This window comes from Xenopus laevis, chromosome 4L, assembly GCF_017654675.1.
Source record: "Xenopus laevis strain J_2021 chromosome 4L, Xenopus_laevis_v10.1, whole genome shotgun sequence".
Lineage (NCBI taxonomy): Eukaryota > Metazoa > Chordata > Amphibia > Anura > Pipidae > Xenopus > Xenopus laevis.
This window is the reverse complement of record NC_054377.1, coordinates 17,011,366-17,031,223: the sequence shown is the minus strand read 5'-3', so window position 1 is coordinate 17,031,223 and position 19,858 is coordinate 17,011,366. Positions and strand designations below refer to the sequence as shown.

The following is a 19,858-nucleotide window of genomic DNA, read 5'->3' as shown; positions in this document are numbered from 1 at the left end:
TGTATTTATATGGTGACAGAACTCCTCAATGACTTCTAATATCCTTATCATTTACAGTAGGGGGTACATTGTCCTTTCTAACACATGAGTGATACTCAGAGTTCCCTGTATAACTCAGCCTGCAGCCTTGTGCCTTTATATGGTCACAGAACCCCTCAGTGACTTCTAATATCCTTATAATTTACAGTAGGGGGTACATTATCCCTTATAATATAATACATGAGTGATACTCAGAGTTCCCTGTATAACTCAGCCTGCAGCCTTTATATGGTCACAGAACCCCTCAGTGACTTCTAATATCCTTATCATTTACAGTAGGGGGTACATTATCCCTTATGATACACAAGTGATACTCAGAGTTCCCTGTATAACTCAGCCTGCAGCCTTGTGCCTTTATATGGTCACAGGATCCCTCAGTGACTTCTAATATCCTTATCATTTACAGTAGGAGGTACATTATCCCTTATGATACACAAGTGATACTCAGAGTTCCCTGTATAACTCAGCCTGCAGCCTTGTGCCTTTATATGAACACAGGACCCCTCAGTGACTTCTAATATCCTTATCATGTACAGTAGGGGGCAGTTTATCCATTATAATACATGAGTGATACTCAGAGTTCCCTGTATAACTCAGCCTGCAGCCTTGTGCCTTTATATGGTCACAGGACCCATCAGTGACTTCTAATATCCTTATCATTTACAGTAGGGGGTACATTATCCCTTATAATATACGAGTAATACTCAGAGTTCCCTGTATAACTCAGCCTGCAGCCTTGTGCCTTTATATGGTCACAGGATCCCTCAGTGACTTCTAATATCCTTATCATTTACAGTAGGGGGTACATTATCCCTTATAATATACGAGTAATACTCAGAGTTCCCTGTATAACTCAGCCTGCAGCCTTGTGCCTTTATATGGTCACAGGACCCATCAGTGACTTCTAATATCCTTATTATTTACAGTAGGGGGTACATTATCCCTTATAATATACGAGTAATACTCAGAGTTCCCTGTATAACTCAGCCTGCAGCCTTGTGCCTTTATATGGTCACAGGATCTCTCAGTGACTTCTAATATCCTTATCATTTACAGTAGGGGGTACATTATCCCTTATAATATACGAGTAATACTCAGAGTTCCCTGTATAACTCAGCCTGCAGCCTTGTGCCTTTATATGAACACAGGACCCCTCAATGACTTCTAATATCCTTATCATTTACAGTAGGGGACACTTTATCATTTATAATACATGAGTGATACTGAGAGTTCCCTGTATAACTAACCTTTTTAACCTTTATACAGTATATTCTGGTTGCAGCCTTTTTAATAATACAGTTCTAGAAGGTATATTTTATCTTGTGTTATACTTCCATTCTCTCTATTCTGTAACAGTCTCAATATTGCATTATATATTATAAAATATTGGCCCAGCAGTCTGTACACTATATAATGGCCTGCATATTACTGAGTGTATATTATAGTACAAGACTGCATATTTTATTAGCATCCTCTGTGTATGGATATTTTATATGTTATATGCAGTTCTGAATGAATCTGACCCAACCCCTTCTGAAAGTGTGAACAATATAAATAAAGATTTCTCTGTTATGTCTTCTGGAGCCAATAAATCACAACAGAGACACTTAACACCTTCCCAGAGTGCAGGTATTTGTGATCTTTACATCATTAGCTGATGTCAGTGTCACATAATTCACATCACGGGCAGGGGATCCACTTGAAACTATGTAGTAGAAATCTGTTATCCTCCAGGCCTATTAATAATCAGCTTTCTGCTACATTGTTTCATGAGTCAGAACCAGTGATGCAGGAGATACAAAAGGGACACAGGCATATTATCTTCAGTAGCAATTTCAATGATAATAGACTCAAAACCACTTTACCACAATTGCTTAGTTGAACCCAATTTAATGTCTCTTGATTTTACATTTCCTGGATTTTACTTTTTATTTTAAACAGACTTCATATTCACTGATTTTAAGTCAGTTTACTCGTATTTTACATAATAATTTTGGCCCATTTTCATTAAAACCCCTCTTTATCCCCTATGTATGTTAGTTGTTTCACATTTGGGGGCATATTTATCAAGGGTCGAATTTCGAATTTGAAAACCTTCGAAATTTGAATTCAAAAAGACCAGCTGAATTGAAGTCCATTTTTGTCATATTTGTATTTGCCCGAATTTGGCCGAATTCGAATCATACGAATTGAATCAATTGTACATTTGATCAAATTCAATTTCCTGTTTTTCCACCATTTGACTACAAATAGGTCCCAGGAGTTTCCCCATAGGCTAAAACATCAATTTGGCAGGTTTTCGATGGCGAATGGTTGAAGTAGAATTTTTAAAGAGACAGTACATGATAAATTTCGATATTCAAATTTTTTTCAAATTCAAATCAAATTTGGAATATTCCCTAGTCGAGGTACACAAAAATAGATTGAAATTCAAATTTTTTTAATTTGAAAATTCACCTCGACCTTTGATAAATCTGCCTCTTGAAGTCTTTGTTTTTTTGTTTTTTACAGTTGTCGCCATTTTTATTGAAAACCCCTGATTTTATACACCCCATTTGATGTTTTCACAGATTTAAAAAAAAAATGTTTCTAGTCCCCTGTAAAACTTAAAATCTGCCTTTGACTGTACTTTCATTTGTTGAGAAGTTTTTTTTGAGTGAACATCCCTTTTAAAGGGCAGTGAAACGCTGACTTTTTTTTATTATTATTAGGGGTTTATTGAAGTGAAATCAGCAGGAATCCTAGTTGATCCAGACTAAAGCTCCCCATAGACGCGACGATTCTTCTTGCCGAACGACCGATTTTAGGGAAGTCCGACCAATCCTTCGAAATTATCGTGCGGTTAGTGGTATTCGAACGATCGTACATCTTACGATTTTTCGGCCGACATCTGTCGGGAAATTGATCGGCCAGGTCAAAAAATCTTTGTCGGTCCCAGTGCAATCTATCTATGTTTGCAGGGCCAAGCAGGCAGCTCCCCTTTGTTTTTCTGGTAAATTGGTCTTTTTAGTTGATGGTAAATTCGTACGATCGTTCTCACGATGAGGATCTGATCTTTTAAAAATCTCAACATCTATGGCCAGCTTAAGACATAAAAAACTCCATTTGAATCCTCTCTCATTTGCCTCAGAGAGGAAACAATTCCTTCCTGACTCCTAGAGGGCAATCGGACCAGTCCCTGCATCAACTTCATACTAAGAGGAAAAGTGTGTCAGTTGTGCAGAATCGATGGAATTTGGTTCAGCCCTGTTCTATATCTTCATCGGCTTTCTTCCAGCGCATATACATATGTGAAAAAACATAAAGTAAGAAAAAAAAAAATCCTATAAGACTACATTTTGCTCTTTTGAAATCTATATCGAATAATAGTCTCTTTGGTTCTTCTTCTGTAAGAGATGAGAAAATAAATGCATATAAAAATTCAGTTAACAGGCCATAACATCCATTCACATATGTTTAAATAAAAGGGAAACGTTATACTATACTTTTCGTCTCTTCTTTCTTTTCTTCCCCTTCTTCCCCTGTAATGGCTCTTCCAGAAGCAGAATTCTCACTCATCTCATCTTCTTCTTCATTATCATCATCAAAAAAAAGATTAGAGATAACATTTATTATTCCAAAAGTCATTAACCCTTAAAACTACCCATAATAATCACTTATAGATCTATATGCACTTACCAGTTTTAGTGGGAGGCAAATGTTTCGTAATTTCGTCTAGTCCTCTTCTTTCCACTACAAAATAAAACAAGATTATTTTTGATACATTCATTTTAAGTCATCCCTTATAAAACTAAATCATTAACTATATCTACATTCTCAAACATATTTATTAACATTTGAATTTACATTTTTTCACGAATCAATCCACTAAAAACTCTAATACAAAACTTTGGCAAATAAAACCAGCCGGGGTCCTATAAAAGTCAATGGAAACCGCACTGATCCTATTGGTCCATTTTTTTCTAGCCATTTTGGACTTTTAGTAGTTTTTGGATTTTTTCTCTGGTAGTAATTTGCGAATCGATGGGTATTGTTATGTGGTTAAATGATTTAAATGGCTTACCTGCTGCAATTTATACTGTGGGCAATAACAAGGCATTTTGGACAATTTAACGCAGGTTGCAAAAAGCTCTGTGTGTCATTGCTCTATGGTAATTTGTTATTTATTAATATTGTGCAGCAGGAACCAAATATAGGTTTCAATGATTTAATTTAAAAAATGTACCTTTATTAATACATGAGACAAATGTAATGTGTAAAACTTTCTGTGTATCATTGCCCTTAAGGTCTCTCTTTGTATATTTCGTATCTTTCTATTATAAAACCTGTATTGTACTTACATTCATCCATTGCCTCTGTAAATATCTTGTGTCTTTCCACAACACTTGCTTTCACTGTAATAAAATAGATACAAATTTTAAACTATCGTAAAGTATAACGCTATCGATAAACATTCGTTTTTGTCTGACGGGTTTATCAGAAAGAACTTTTGCTTTTTTAAAGAATGACAAACTGATACAATGGAATATCTGCAAAACTTGGTCCCTGAATTAAACCACAATGTGCAATTTATTAAAACATATTAATCATGGAACAGCCATTTTAAATTTAAAGGACACGGACGGTCATGATCACTGGCAGGAAAATGTTCCGGAACAGCGGTAGTACAGTAGGAGCGCCATGCCACATCTTCTTGTCACTACTAGTGATCCCTCCGGAGTGATGTGTGCTGGGTGCATGCACAGCAGGGAGACAATACAAAAGTAAAGAGCCAGCATCTTGTTCTACTGCGCATTTGGGGCTGTAGAGAGGCTCAATGAAGAGTAGGAAGATGACAATGTGGCGCTCCTACAGTACCCTGGGCTGGTGATGTTTTTAGTGACCAGGAGCACAAGCTTAGAGTTCCAGGTAAAAGATTATAAACATGGGAGGGACCAATAAAACAGCCACACCACTGGTTATGCCTTTACTTCTCCTTTAAATAATCTGACTAAAATACACTAGAAAGATGAGCTATATATTATTCAAGGCCCAATATTGGAAAATAGGGGTTTGGGGACATTTGTACGGCCACCCACAATATTGTGCATTCCAAAAAAGAAGGATTCTGGCAAATTATACTCTATTTTTACTTACTTTTTACAGGAAGGTCGTAAAGTCTGTAGCTAGATATACTTCCAGACTTCCTTGCTGAAATAAAACAAAAACAAAAGATTTTAATACATAAAAAAATCTTAAATGGTAAAGTAAAAATATAATCATGTTTAATTATAAAGTGCTGTGACACCATGACACCTAACAAGTATCAATCTGCCTCAATCACTTCTCAAGTCCATTGTGCTCACCTTCATCCAGTTCCTCTTTATATTCCACATACAGGGCGGCCAGATTATCTATTGCTGAAATAAAAATAAAAAATATTTAGAAGAGGAAATTCCCATTGCTGGCACAGTATGAGCAGTAAATGCTAAAGTCTGGGGCACACGGGCGGAGCTTTGGAATGAAGTAAGCCAGTGACCTTGTACTTTGTTAGTGCAGGTTACATATGGATGATTAACGTAAGGCAAATATGTACGTTAAACCTAATACTTAGGGGCACATTTACTAAGCTCCAGTGAAGGATTCGAAGTAAAAAAACTTTGAATTTCAAAGTTTTTTTTGGGGTACTTCGACCATCGAATAGGCTACTACGACCTTTGACTACAAATTCGATTCGAACTAAAAATCGTTCGACTATTCGATAGTCGAAGTACTGTCTCTTTAAAAAAAACTTTGACTACCTACTTCGCCACTTTAAACCTACTGAGCTACAATGTTAGCCTATGGGGACCTTCTCCATCAGTTTTCTAAAGTTTTTTGATAGAAGGAAAATCCTTCGATCGATCGATTAAAATCCTTCAAATTAACCCTCGATATTTGACCCTTAGTAAATGTGCCCCAAAGTGTTTCCTATTCCCCCTATTTTTATGGTGGAATTTTACTTACACTGAATCCCATAAGAAGCAAAGTGGTTTGAAGCCTACTTACTGTCATTATCTATTATCTGCATGCCAGTTGTCAGATTTGTCACCTTTTCTTCGACTGAAAGAAAAAAGTCAAATTATTTGTCTGTCTTGAATTTTCAGCTGATATAGTGTCTAGCTTTGTTATACTATATGTGGAAAAATAAAATCACCGCTCAAGTGGTCAGATTCTCAGTATATTGAGGAACCTAATGGTAAAATGTTGATCCATTTGTGGGTAGATGAATGAAATATTAAAGAGGGGGCACTTTCCCAATTCATACCCTTAATAAATAACACCAGATGCAAATTGTGAGTTTTTAGGATTTAGACAAATGGCTGATTTCGAATCAGATATCTATGTAGGGTAGGGGGGTAGGGTTTTTTAAGTTCAGGGTTGAATTCTCCTTTATGGGCACACAAACTATGGGTAGGATTAGAACAGATTGGTAGATCCTCTGGAGTGTGACATTAGTCTTAAAATCAATGTTATGTATTGCTAAGGGAAATTTCACTCTACTTACATATCTCATAATATCTCTCTCCAAGAAGTCTGTTCATCTTCAGGCTTTTTTTCACTAAAACAAAACACAAAGAAATGGATATTATAGAACATACAATGCTCAAAAGGTGATAGAAACAAAAGTATTACTAAAATAAGACTATTTACTGTTACTGTGTCTAATACTGGGGGGGGGGGGCTGGGAAAGTATAGCCAGGCCTCTCCAAGATGCAATTATTACTTTTATTACAAATAATTACATATTACATGTAATGCTATTATTACAAATACCGAATTGTTTTTTGATAAAGAATGAAGTTACATTCAAAACAGTTTTTGTTGTGGTGTAAAATCCACAATGTTTTGTACAAGATAACAATGCACATGCTTTAAATATAACAAGAACGTTTTATAACAATCGATACTCACAATTCTTGATATTCAGGAACAACTCGTAATTAGGGTTAGCAACATCTAAAACAAAGGAATATTATATTATAAGTTCTTTAAAACTTAACAGGAAACCCAATTATAAGAAATCAGACCAGTATAGAGGCTTTAGATTTAAGTGAATACAATATGGTGGCAGAATGAAAGAAAGCCCACGTGTTAGTGCTGATAATAGTCAGTGACAGTTTAATATTAGATGTTGAGAGTTGTGAGAACCCAATGGTTTTGCAACTGGTCACTTTATGGAGCCACATAGACAGGCAGAATATACTCATACCCTCCTTATTGTCTGCGTCTGGTGGCTTCGTTGTATTTTCCTCAATTTCTTCTTCTGGTTTAGAAACAAATGACACAAAACAGGAATGTTAGATAACAGCTTTTCATTTTCTTCTAATACATAACAGCTGATGTGACTTGTGTGATAATGCAATTTTTTCATATCCTTTTAAGCCCTTTAAAGGAGAAGGAAAGTCTGTTTGCACTTGGGGGTGTCAAATGTTAGGCACCTCCACGTGATTGTATTGACCTAAAACCCTGGGTCGGTGCTCCTATCAGCAGAAAACTGCACCGGCCCGGGGTTAGTCCGGCTTCTTCTTTCTTTAAATTTCCCGGGGCAAACGCATGCGCAGTAGAACGAAATAGCCAACTTTTTTATATTAAGTTTGGCTTTTTGTTATGCTGTGCATGCTCAGCCACACGAAGAAAGAAGAAGACAAAAGAGAAGCTCTCCGTGGTGCTCACTGGTATAACCCCAGTTTTCTGCCGGTAAGTCAATACAATCACTTAGGGGTTCCTAACATTTGGCAAATAGACTTTCCTTCTCCATTAACCTCATTCCCAGCACAGAAGATGCTGATTTGCTTGGTTTCTCACTAAAATGTTGGGCTCGTCCAGCAAATCTGACTTGCTATAAATAGTGCAACGTTAAGGGTTAAAGTGAAATATTTTTTGTAAGAGACGGGGTATATTTCATTATGACCAATGTCATTCATCATTCACTATGTCAGTGGTTTTTAACCCTTTGGTGGCCAGCTTACTATGAAGCTACTTTGACACTGGATAGGATTGGGCCAGTCTCTTTTGCATTAAATGAACCACAAATAAAATATTATACCAACGAAGACACTTCCATAAAAACAAATAAATGACTTACTTTTAGGGGTTATTCCATTTTCCAACAACGATAACTCTGCTTTTCTTCTCACTAAAATAAAGAAAATGGATCATGTTACAGAAATTCTTGTTGTCAAAGAAAGGCCTTGAATTGGCAAAAATTATGTATTACATCATTTATTATATCTGAATAAAATTACCCTAGACAACCCCGCTCCATATCTGCCACCCCCCGAGAGTGAGTGTGCAAGTGCTCACACATAATAACGCTGGGGGTTGGGGAAGAGAGATGAGGGAACATCAGGGGAGTGATGAATGGGCAGTACTGGAAGGGCACGAGGGCCTGGACTAGGGGTATATAAGCAAGAGGTATGGGCCCAGGACCCCTCCCCCCACACCATTAATTTGGATTTCTATTATATTAAAATCACAATGAATTATAGAATACATTCTAGTTTTAATGGGGTAATGTAATAAAGGCAGCCAGGCCTACTAGTCCTGCTGAAATATTTATTTTATTACATGCTTTTTTACTTTATATAAAACTTGTATTGTACTTACTTTCACTCAGTGTTGCTTTAAATGTATGACGTAGTGAGAGCAGGTTTTCTCTTACTGTAATAGAAAATAATTATAATTAACATACATTTTACTAGAAAGTTATGGTGGAATCACAAATATCTGACAAAAGAGTTTTTCAACTTACTTTTTCCAGGAACTTCGTCCAACGAGGATGTAGGAAAACTTCCTCTTTTATCCACTAAAAAGGAAACAAATATTGTAATAAACTGTGTTGTTGTCATAAATAGATCCAACATAGTAATAACACTACAACTTTAATGCAATGTGCCACTTTAGTAAGGAGATCTCAGCTTTCAGTCTGGTGATTTACACCTGTTTGTTTTTCTACTTTGCTCTCTTTACTCGCATAGCACATTCAATTTATAACCCTATACTGTCCCTTTAAGAATATAATATATACAAGTTACTTTACTCACTTTCATCCAGGGCTTCATTGAATTGTTTATATGTTTTGAGCAATTCTTCTTCCACTGCAACTAAAAACAAAATAAAGAATATAGTGAATAAAATGTAAGTTTTAATCTTTCTGGGGAGTAACCTGTGTATTCAGCTGATATATATCACTGTTACTAAGGTGGTTATTTATCAAAGGTCAAGTGTTAAAGAGTTTTTTTTTACATCGAATGAACTAGAAAGAACTTTAAACTGGAATGGTTTCTTAATTAAGAAAAAAACCCCAATGTGAAAAAAACTGATTCTGCAAGCTATAGTCCTGCAACGCGAAAACTCACGTTTTTGGCAAAAAAAGTTTGAATTGCTCGAATCATTTGAGTTTTCAGGCATAACTCGAACATTAAGTAGGCTATTGACCTCTTGGTTCAAGGAACCTCTGCCATTGACTTCTACATGACCCTGGCAGGTTTTAGGTGGTGTTTTTTTCAGATTCAAGCTATTTCCAGGGTCGGGGTATAATAAACTTTTTGTTTTGTAACCCGAAAATTGTGACCACAAAATACAACTCAAAAACCTGAATTTTCATGGAAAAAACTACTTGAACCATAAAAATCTGCCCCCTAAAGCCTAATACCACATTTATTCTGTAACCACCCCATCTCACTCTCATCCCCAGTGATATCTACAGTAGAATCACTAAATATGGTGCCAATGAGTAGCCAATAATTATATTAATTATATTGCGATGCATACTGTGTAGGAGATCCATGGAACAATAATTTTAAGTGGATGATTTCATAACATAATTACAGATTCAGAATTATTATAGAATTATTTGTAATCAACTTACTTTTCCTCTTTGATATTTTGCTGGCCTCAACTACTATGCCCACGGTTTCATCAACTAAAAGGAAATAAAGACATAAAACAGTCGTTACTGATGTGCCAAGCAGCACGGCTCTTATAGCCTTACCAAGTTAATTTAACACATAGCTAATGTTATGCAGATTCATGTGTTTAATAGAACAGGATAACCCTGAACACAAGGCTTTATGGTAAAAACTTTAAATACCATTTTCCAGCATGCAAATATTAATACTGCAATTGAACAAATATTCTTTATATACTTACATATCTCATAATATTTCTCAGCAATTAGTGTGTATTTCTTTAAATTCTTTTTCACTGAAACAAAAAGAAGGATGAATTAATAAGAGATTGGATGCAGGAACTTGTACAAAAGCAGATAACGCATTTGTGTTTCATTCTCTTATGGCATTGCCAGGGGATCTTTTCATTGTAAACTATAAATAAAAAAAGTGAAAAGATATAGAGATATTCTATTATTTAGGCTGGTGCTGCACTTTAAAGAAAGTAACACAAACACTAATATTTCAAGATGCGTTAAATGTGTGTGGGTGCCAATTTGTTAGGCATTCCCTGTGAATATAATTGCTGATCTTGGACTGTGTGCCGCCATCTTTCCAGCTCCTCCTAAACAGCGTGCACACACAGTACAGTTAAAATTGGAACTTTAAAGGAATAGTACCTTAAGTTAGCAATTATATTTACCAGGGGTGCACAAGCAAATGGGCACCCCAAGTTAATAAAATGGGGAGGTCCATTTATCAACATTCTCATTTTAGTAGTTTTAAAGGTTGTTAAAACCACAACTAAACTATTTTTTTCTTGAATGCCATATCATTTATTAAAAGATCCAAATATTAAAAGTACAAACAAAATAAACCTAACAATGTGCTAAAAACATGGAAACCTCCAAAAATTTTTCTGACAATTACTAGTGAAGAAACATCAGCAAAACCTCAAAAACGCTGAATGACTAAAAAAATAAAGGTCCAATATGATCAACACAACCCCCAATGACTTATATGGGGCCTCGAATGCTTTTACTTGGCAAAGTTTTGTATTATATTTTTTCATGGTTTTTACATCTGATGATCTTTTAGGGGGTAATTTATCAATGTCCGAATTTATCTCAATATTTTCTGAAAAAAACTCAGAACAAATCTGCACGGGTTTTTTGGTCTTATTTATTAATACACTTTTCTGAAAATTTTGTTTGTGGGGAAAAAATTGTGAAAAATCAGATTTTCACGATTTTTTTGGGATTTTTCATCTGATTTTCACAGATTTTTCACCCGAAAACTCAGAATTTTGCCAGAAAACTCAGAAAACTATTGCCAAAAACCCAGCGGGACTTCTCCCACTGACTTATATGCAACCTCAAAAGGTCTGAGATGCCGGATTTTCAGATTCTGACTTTTCCATCCTCGGGGTTTAATAAATTCCGAAAAATTTGTGTTTTTTTTTTTAAGAGTCCGATTTTATAATAAAAATCATGAGTTTTTTGTGATTTTTGCATCCAGAGTTTAGTAAATAACCTGTAAAAAAAATGGAGATGTGGAAGCACTCATACTGCATACTAGCGGGTGAGGATAGATCCTTTACACTGAAACCAAGGTTCAACAGACACTGATTACACTGAATGCTACTATGCAGCAAGACTTTTTATACTATGGCCGAAAGGCAAACAAGTTAGGGACCGCCATATGGGGTTTACCTTGACGTGGTATGGTGGCTTTTCAACTTTATGATCTTAACTTTGTAACTAAAAACCCCTGTTTTGTAAACTTTTGAGACAGGGGACTAGGGAATGTGCATTAAAACTAGCACTTCCATTATACTTAAATATACTATTACTTAGCCTTTAGAGTGCTTCCACATCTCCATTTTTTTTAAATTTTTTTATTTAGTAAATAACCCCCTTAGAGTTATAGAAAAATAAAAAAATAAAAATTTTTAGAGAAAACTTCAATTTATGAAAAAAATAGAAATTTGAATGTTAGTAAATAGGTCCCTAAGAATTATCCTTTCAATCTGACTTTGCATGATTGTATATGATCAAAATACATATTTGTTGATTTTTTTTTTTTTTTTTTTTATAAATGTTTTTATTGAATTTTCACAACAAACAAGAAAAAAGAAAATAAATTAAAATACAAAGGAATTTGGAAACACAAGAAAGAGTGACAATTAAATCCATTGGTAACAGTATCGAGTATATACCTGCAATAGCTGGAGTGCAGGACTCCTCTCTATTTGTTGATTTTTAATAAAGAATAACATTAATAACTGTTTTAGGGTTATTACAATTACATGCGCATAAGTAAATAAAATGTACTTACTGTACTTCACTGGATAAATGTATGTTATGAAATTTGGTTCTACAGTTGCTGAAAAAAAGAAAAAGAATGTTAAAATACATTTGGTGCTGTTTTCCTACACAAAATAACAGAATTTCAACAGCAATTCAAAATGAAAATTTATATATAATTTATATGACAGAATCAACATAGCAATACAAATAAACTAATTTTTACACTGATACAGGCAGGTACTGTGTTTGGGATTTCACCACTACACTAACATTACATTATTGAAAAAACTTTCTCAGAAAGACATATCTAATAATAAATAAATTCAAGTACAAGTAAAAAAAAACTTACATATAAATGGTATAAAACTGTTAAAGATTAATACAAGAAATGCTAAGAAATTAAAGAGAAACATGGTTCAACCAACTGTTCTCTCTAACACCTAGCTCTGTACTGTTCTGTCTGTAGTTAAACAAGTTAAAGCCAGAAAGCATTATGACATTATCTGTCGTTGCATTATGACATCATACTCAGCTGCAAGTCTGCAAGTAATCAGCATTTAAGCCAGGCAGCTTGCAGCTGGGGTTGCATTGTGACATCATAATCAGCTGTTGAGCACAGCTGCAAAATATATATTATGGGATGTCTTACATATATTATGACTTATATTCATGAGTATTTTAGCAGCCTCATTAGACTAGATCATTTATATCAAAGCTGTTGAGCTACACCTACAAAATATTTATCATGAGATGTCATATTCATGAGTATTTTAGCAACCTCACAAGTTTAGCTTGTGTGATTTATGATGTTAAGTGATGGGCTTTGCTGAAAAATTAATGAATTTTTAGCGAAATTCCCAAAACTGCTAAGAATTCGTGAAATGGGAATTTTGACGCCCATACAATTTTGACACTGGCTTTAAAGTCAATGGGTGTCCTAATATTGTTGACGTGTAACGGTTTTGGTGAGAGTGACCTTTCCGACACGTGTTCAACATTTTTTGACGCAGGCGGGTTTTCACCTGGCGAATTTTTGAGGCAATTTTGCAAATTCACCTGGTGAATTTATTCGCCCATCACATGTGATGTTCCAATGCTTATGAGAATGACATTAACTCAGTAACATGATATTATATATTATACATTGTAGCTGAACGCATCTATAGAAAGATAAACATCTATGTATTTAGTTACCTAAACTCCCAGAAATTAAGAGCTGAAAATACATTCAAATATACAAAAATAAACTAATATAATAAATAAGCTAATAATAATTGAGCTGTTATACTTACAATAAGATTGTTCAATGGTTATGAATATTGTTAAAAGAAAGGTTATGCAAGAAAAGAGATGCATGTTGTCAGCTCTTCTCTTGCACAACCTTCTCGATACTGTTCTGTCTGTAAGTAATCAGCACTTAAGACAGGCAGCTGTGGTTGCATTATGACATCATGTGGTTGCATTATGACATCATAATGTGGTTGCATTATGACATCACAATGTGGTTGCATTATGACATCATAATGCATTATGACCTCACTAGTCTAGATCATTTGGTTATATCAAAGAAATGCTAATAATTGCAAGAGAAGCAAGGGATAACAGTTGTTGCATTATAACTGTAGCATCTTCTGTTGAACTACAGCTGCAATATGCATGTCATGTTCAGAAGTATATTAGCAGCCTATTGACATTGCCATTAACTCTGTATGTGATACTAACTTTCCAGTTCCCGTATATTATATCACAAAGCACAAAATTGAATCCAAATATGATTAAGCAGAATGTGTGGCAAAGTGCATGAAACCAAAGCCCGGGCTTTCTGCCTGTGTTTTTACACTTTTACACTTTTACCTAGTTAATAAGCCTCATCACTGTTAACTCCTGACCACCAATGTTTTTTTTTAAGCTTGTGGCGGGGGCTTGACCACCAATGTTTTTTTAAGTTGTAGGGGAGACCCTACCAAAAAGTGTTTTTTTTAACCCTGTAGGGGGCCCTCAGCACCAATGGTTTATTTTGGGGGGGGGGTGTTTTTTGGAAATTGTTATTTCTGTTTTATATGGACGTCTTTATAAACAGGCCCATGACAGAAGGCATTTAAGAAAGCAACGGTAATGGGATGAAACAAACAAGCACATTTGACGTCTGCCTGAAGCAGGAATAAAACTGGGGCATAAAAACTCTAATTGATAAACTCTTTATGGAATAATAAAAATATAAGATAATCCATTGATTCATTTTCACTATGGCACGGTACATGAACAAGCACATTGTACACTATATATTCTAACCAAAGTGAATGTAGAACAGCCCTTGACTTCTTTATCATATTTAATCCATTGTCAGCATAGTCTAATGCACAACAAAAAGCTTTATCTTTGGCAGAAAATCAGTATATCGCTAAAGGAAAACAAGTTATTTTGAGCCATAACTACAGGTTCAGCACTAGTGCAGCTTGTTAGAGATAGCCTAATATATAACTTTGGGATAATTATGGCTGTAACTGTATATTGTATGTAATAAATATAAGGTTTAATATGTGTTGCGTTTAGTGATGAGTGAAATTTTTAGCTGAGTTTTTCTGGGACAATAGATTCCAAAGGGTGAAAAAAATTTGTCACGCCACCTTGTCTGTAGACTTAAATGCATTTTGGCAAATTTTTGCCATTTTGCTCATTATTGGTGAAGCGACACGGGTCAAATTTGCCCATCCCTTGTGTTCATTTATTTAGAGGGTGACTGGCAGTTGTTTTATACTGTACAAATACACCTCAGCTTCTAACAAACTGAAGTGAATATTTAAAATAATGCGATTGTAGTTTGTATTAGGTGAGTTAAGGATGGCATAACCAAAACACTACAAATTACAAAATACTGCATTGCTATTGATATTACTATTTGTATAAATACAATAATACAATACTTGTAATTGCAGTTCGCCTGTAGATCTAATTGTTAATTTCAGTCTCTAGGTTAAAAAACGTCTAGATAGACATTCATCAGTGATAGTATAACCGTTGGAACCGTTGGAGTAAATTTGGAATTACCCAATGTTCTACCCTCTTCCAATTCCTGCACAATTCCCACTTCTAGCCTCACTTTTTTTCCTCTGGACCTCTATAACCTCACCCTACCCACAAATGTTTGCCTGATCAACCCCTTGTACCACCTCTTGGGCCTCCCTTTTCTGTACAGCCACAATCTTTTCCCAAAGGCACCCCCAGATATCAATCAGGCAAAAGCTTGTGATGCCTCGTCCCCTCCCACCATGTCTCTCCTTAAAGTGCAAGCAAAATTTGGGGCAAATATAAACTGTGGGATTTAATATTTGGGAACTGGGCTGTTGTATTGCTTCACAAGTCCACCAGCCCTATCATTGATAAGTTTACACTCACCCCTTTTACTCATTACTCTGGTGGGGTCCTGTTGTTACAGAAAGGGAAAGCTTTGTGCACCTGGGGAGCAGGGTACTAGGGTAATTAAAGGACCAGTAACATTTTTTTTTCATTTCTTTTTAAAGAAAAAATAACACTAAGACAGTTTTCACTTTTAATTCGCAAAGCTTTTATTAAAAAACGCAAGCAGAGAATCTGAAAGTAATTTCTTAATAAAAGCTTTGCGAATTAAAAGTGAAAACTGTCTTGGTGGGTTTTTTTTCATTAAAAAGAAACGCATTTTTTTTTAAAAAAATTTTTTTTATGTTACTAGTCTTTTAAATCAATAAGATCTAAATTAAATTATATACAACTTCCTTTCGCCCAATGCTCCTAAAACTTCCCTGTGGCCCCTAATATAGACGGTAGACTAATTTGAGGTTGGACCAATGCACAATGCGATGAAGATCTACCTTTCCTCGGCCCAAATAATAATGATAGCAATAAGCTGGTCTCATCCAGAACAAAAGTATCCTAATGACAGTGGCATGTTTCTGGCCCAGTTCTTACTAGACCCAAATGTGTATAATAGACAGTAACATCTTTATTACTCAGTCTTTCCTACTCCCAAAGTGTATGAATGTTTGATCAGATACTCCTAGGCCTAAATGGTACTAATGGGGGTGGTGTTTATTTGATAAGGCCCCTATGAGGCCCAAAATCAACTAAGGGCAATGACATATTAGTAAATCCATACCTCCTAAGTCAGAGATATGTTAATATACGTCATATTTACTTTTTTGCAATTTTTAAATATTATGAAGGGTTCTTCAAGGCTTTGGAAACTGTCCATAACTTCAGCAGGACCAGGTCCAAACATGTCACATTCACTGGTTTTATTCCTTCATTATTAGTACATGTATGGGATCTGTTATCCAGAAACACATTATCCACAAAGCTCAGTATTAAAAGAAGGCCATCTCCCATAGACTCCATTTTAAATCAAAATGATATAAATGATTTGCTTTTGCTCTGTAATAATAAAACACTACATTGGACTTGATCCTAATGCAGATATAATTAATCCTTATTGGTGGCAAAATGTTCAAATTATTTTTTAAAACAACGTGTAGAGATCCAAATACAGCTGGAAAACCCCAGTTCCCAGGCATTACACATAATAGATCTCATACTTGTATTACACATAATAGATCTCATACTTGTATTATACATAATAGATCTCATACTTGTATTACACATAATAGATCTCATACTTGTATTATACATAATAGATCTCATACTTGTATTGCTTTTCATCTGTTTCTCCCACCCCTGCCCTTTGATTCCACCTTCCCTTTTCACTTACCCTTTTCCCTTGCACTACAGGTGTCTGTCATCTCGGTGTCCCCTGGCAATACTATAGTACTATAAAAAATGCAAGAACACCATAAAATATGTATAAAAAGATTTATTTATAAATAGATGTTATATTGATGTATTTTAGATTGATGCATATTAATTCATCTTGGAAAATCCTCACGTCTATTAAGTTAAACCTGCCCTATTTGCTAGTTGATCCAGAGGAAGGTGAAAATTTGCCTCAGAGGGGGAAACATTCCTTCCTGACTCCCAAATGGGCAATCGGACTAGTCCCTGGATCAACTTGTACTAAGAGTTTATGTCAATATGTCTTTAAGGAGTTTAAACTAAGAGATTTATGGGAAGTTTTAAATGTGGGTAAACTGGGGGGGTGGCATCAAGGCAAGAAGATTCTGTCAGAGAGAGACATTGCAGGGATATGGGTGTTTTTAAATAAAGACAATTTGTGAGTGAATGTTGGTGTTTGAAGATGAGAAGCTAAACTGAGGAGACACCTGTGAGGACACTGTAGTAGTGAGGTTGACTAAATGAAGATAAGGAAGTGGTGGAAAGTTGAAGAGGCAACCATTTTAAGGGGCATTTTTTTTAGTGGCTGCTGTGAACTCCGATGCTCTGACTTTGCATCGAGGGGTAAGTAAAAAGTTAGTGTCATTTCCCTGGGGGGGGGGGGTAGCTAGGCTGGGAGGAGGAGGTAGGGTTTTTTTTTGGTAAATGGCTCGTTTCCCCTTTAAAAAATGTACCCCAGAAGAAGTTCCAGCTAGGGTTACAATTGTTTTAAATCACAAAGGGTCATCCAACATAGTGGATTAGAGTATTTGAATCTTATGTGGAGGTGGGGGAGAAAACATATCCTGGAATGTTGGCACTGGCCCCATATTGAACATTTCTGAGCTGCCTCCTTGACTTTCCATTGGTCTCAATATTCTCTCCCAGAGTGTTGTTTCCAGGCACAACCCCACAGTAGTTACTATATCATTATGTAATAGATCTCACTTTTTTTCTTGGAGGTCTGCAGAGTTGAGATCGCCCACCAAAGAATCCCGTCTTCCTCATAACCCTAACCTGCCAAGAGGAAATAGTATTTTAGAATATTTTAGGGTTGTCTAATTCCAGTCATAGTTAACAGACCATTGCACAATTTTACTTTCACCCCATTATAAAGATAATGTAACATCCGGTGACATAGTAAGAAAGCAATACTGGATCTAATTAATCATAACTTTGGGTTGTACCAACATGCTTACCAGCATTGCAACATGTAAACATGCTAATGCTATTATTTACTGTATTAGGGCTAAACCAGTTTATAAGTGATTTCTGATACTAATAGAACTGATAGAAGTTTAACCTCTTTGTTTAATGTCATAGACTAAAATCAGTGAGTTTCGGGGCATGCGCAGCTGTGGCCAAACAGAAAATTGCTCCAACTGCGCATGTGCGGCACTTACTTCACGATGATTACCGAAGAGAAGCAGATGGCTGCCGTGAACTCCGCTGGACAGAATCTGCACGGAGGGGTACGTAAAGAGTTAGGGGCATTTGCCCGGGGAGGGCTATGTAGGGTAGGGGGTAGTGATGTGCGTGCCGACCCAAGGCCCGTGGGTCGGGCGGGTGCGGGTCGAGCTCTTCTCCTGCTCTCCCCGCCCGCGACCTAGTACTGCCGGCTTTCAGCGCGTCGGAATTTATAGACTTCCACCTGCCCCTTTTGTGACGTCACTGCGGGGCGGGCGCGGGTCTATAAATAAAGGGGAGCAGTGGGCCGGGTCGGATGTGGGTAGGGAGCGGGCGGGTTAGGGTCGGGTGCGGGTCAAGAAATTCTCAACCCGCACATCACTAGTAGGGGGATATGTTTAAAAGCAGCTCTTTTAGGAAATGTTTTTCATATTTATTACTATACAGCAGAGGGGACATTAGAGGGCGCCCTCTATAGCAGGTCAGATACTTTGCCTTAGGGATGATGCAGCCATGTGGAGCAGAGCCGGCAACTTCTCATCTTGTTTGTTATAATAAGTCTTTTGTATATATTTGTATCTGGTCACAAATACGTATATACCATGAGAGACATTAATTATGTATATTAGGGATAGCTTTGTATATAGAATGTATTTGGGACAAACAACACCCCATATTGCTCTGCTGATTTATTATAATCATTACAAGCAGCAATCTTCCAGCACACATTATAAGTATTTTCTTCTGGGGGGTGCACGCAAAAGATGTGTTCACCTTCACATACCTTATAGCTCAAAGTCAAAAGATAGTAGCACTCCCATCTTGTAAAGATAAAACTGCCTTTATTATTTCATACGGCAACTCCACCAATGTTTCGGGCCATCCAGGTCCTTTCTCAAGCTGACAAAGTATATAGTATATAGATACTTTGTCAGCTCGAGAAAGGACCTAGATGGTATGAAACATTGCTGGAGTTGCCGTATGAAATAATAAAGGCGGTTTTATCTTTACAAGATGGGAGTACTGCTTTCTTTTGACTTTGTATTATAATCATTAACTAGTAATGAGTCTGTAGTACCCTAACTAGCATTCACTCGCAGGTTTAATCATCCTTAAGCTCCCCATAGACACAACGATTCTTCTGGCCGAACGACCGATTTTAGTGAAGTACAAACAATCCTTCGAAATTATCGTGCGGTTAGTGGGATTCGAAAGATCGTACATCTTACGATTTTTCGGCCGACATCTGTCAGGAAATTGATCGGCCAGGTTAAAAAATCTTTGTCAGTGCTAGTACAATCTATCTATGTTTGCAGGGCCAAGCAGGCAGCTCCCCTTTGTTTTCCTGGCAAATTGGTCTTTTTAGTTGATGGTCAATTCGTACGGTCGTAT

At 36.2% G+C, this 19,858-nt stretch overlaps 1 protein-coding gene across 4 annotated transcripts in view; it reads right to left on the bottom strand.

The window, feature by feature from the left end:
- Nucleotides 1-3,077: 3,077 nt before the first annotated feature.
- Nucleotides 3,078-19,858, bottom strand: part of LOC108713607 — a 34,408-nt gene continuing 17,627 nt past the window's right edge. The window contains exons 4-22 of one of the 4 annotated variants that reach the window (XM_041589929.1): nt 18,008-18,076; nt 17,001-17,059; nt 12,288-12,335; nt 10,213-10,266; nt 9,932-9,985; nt 9,105-9,164; nt 8,813-8,866; nt 8,668-8,721; nt 8,147-8,197; nt 7,271-7,324; nt 6,973-7,017; nt 6,566-6,619; nt 6,067-6,120; nt 5,385-5,438; nt 5,176-5,229; nt 4,380-4,433; nt 3,718-3,771; nt 3,525-3,608; nt 3,078-3,425 (exon numbers count right to left, since the gene is read on the bottom strand). In XM_041589929.1, the coding sequence (XP_041445863.1) occupies nt 3,280-3,425; nt 3,525-3,608; nt 3,718-3,771; nt 4,380-4,433; nt 5,176-5,229; nt 5,385-5,438; nt 6,067-6,120; nt 6,566-6,619; nt 6,973-7,017; nt 7,271-7,324; nt 8,147-8,197; nt 8,668-8,721; nt 8,813-8,866; nt 9,105-9,164; nt 9,932-9,985; nt 10,213-10,266; nt 12,288-12,335; nt 17,001-17,031 (1,059 nt within the window). In that variant the 5' untranslated portion in view covers nt 17,032-17,059; nt 18,008-18,076 and the 3' untranslated portion in view covers nt 3,078-3,279. Of the gene's footprint in view, nt 3,426-3,524; nt 3,609-3,717; nt 3,772-4,379; nt 4,434-5,175; nt 5,230-5,384; nt 5,439-6,066; nt 6,121-6,565; nt 6,620-6,972; nt 7,018-7,270; nt 7,325-8,146; nt 8,198-8,667; nt 8,722-8,812; nt 8,867-9,104; nt 9,165-9,931; nt 9,986-10,212; nt 10,267-12,287; nt 12,336-17,000; nt 18,735-19,858 lie in introns of those variants that run through there. The other 3 variants (XM_041589932.1, XM_041589931.1, XM_041589933.1) reach the window with 3 other exon arrangements.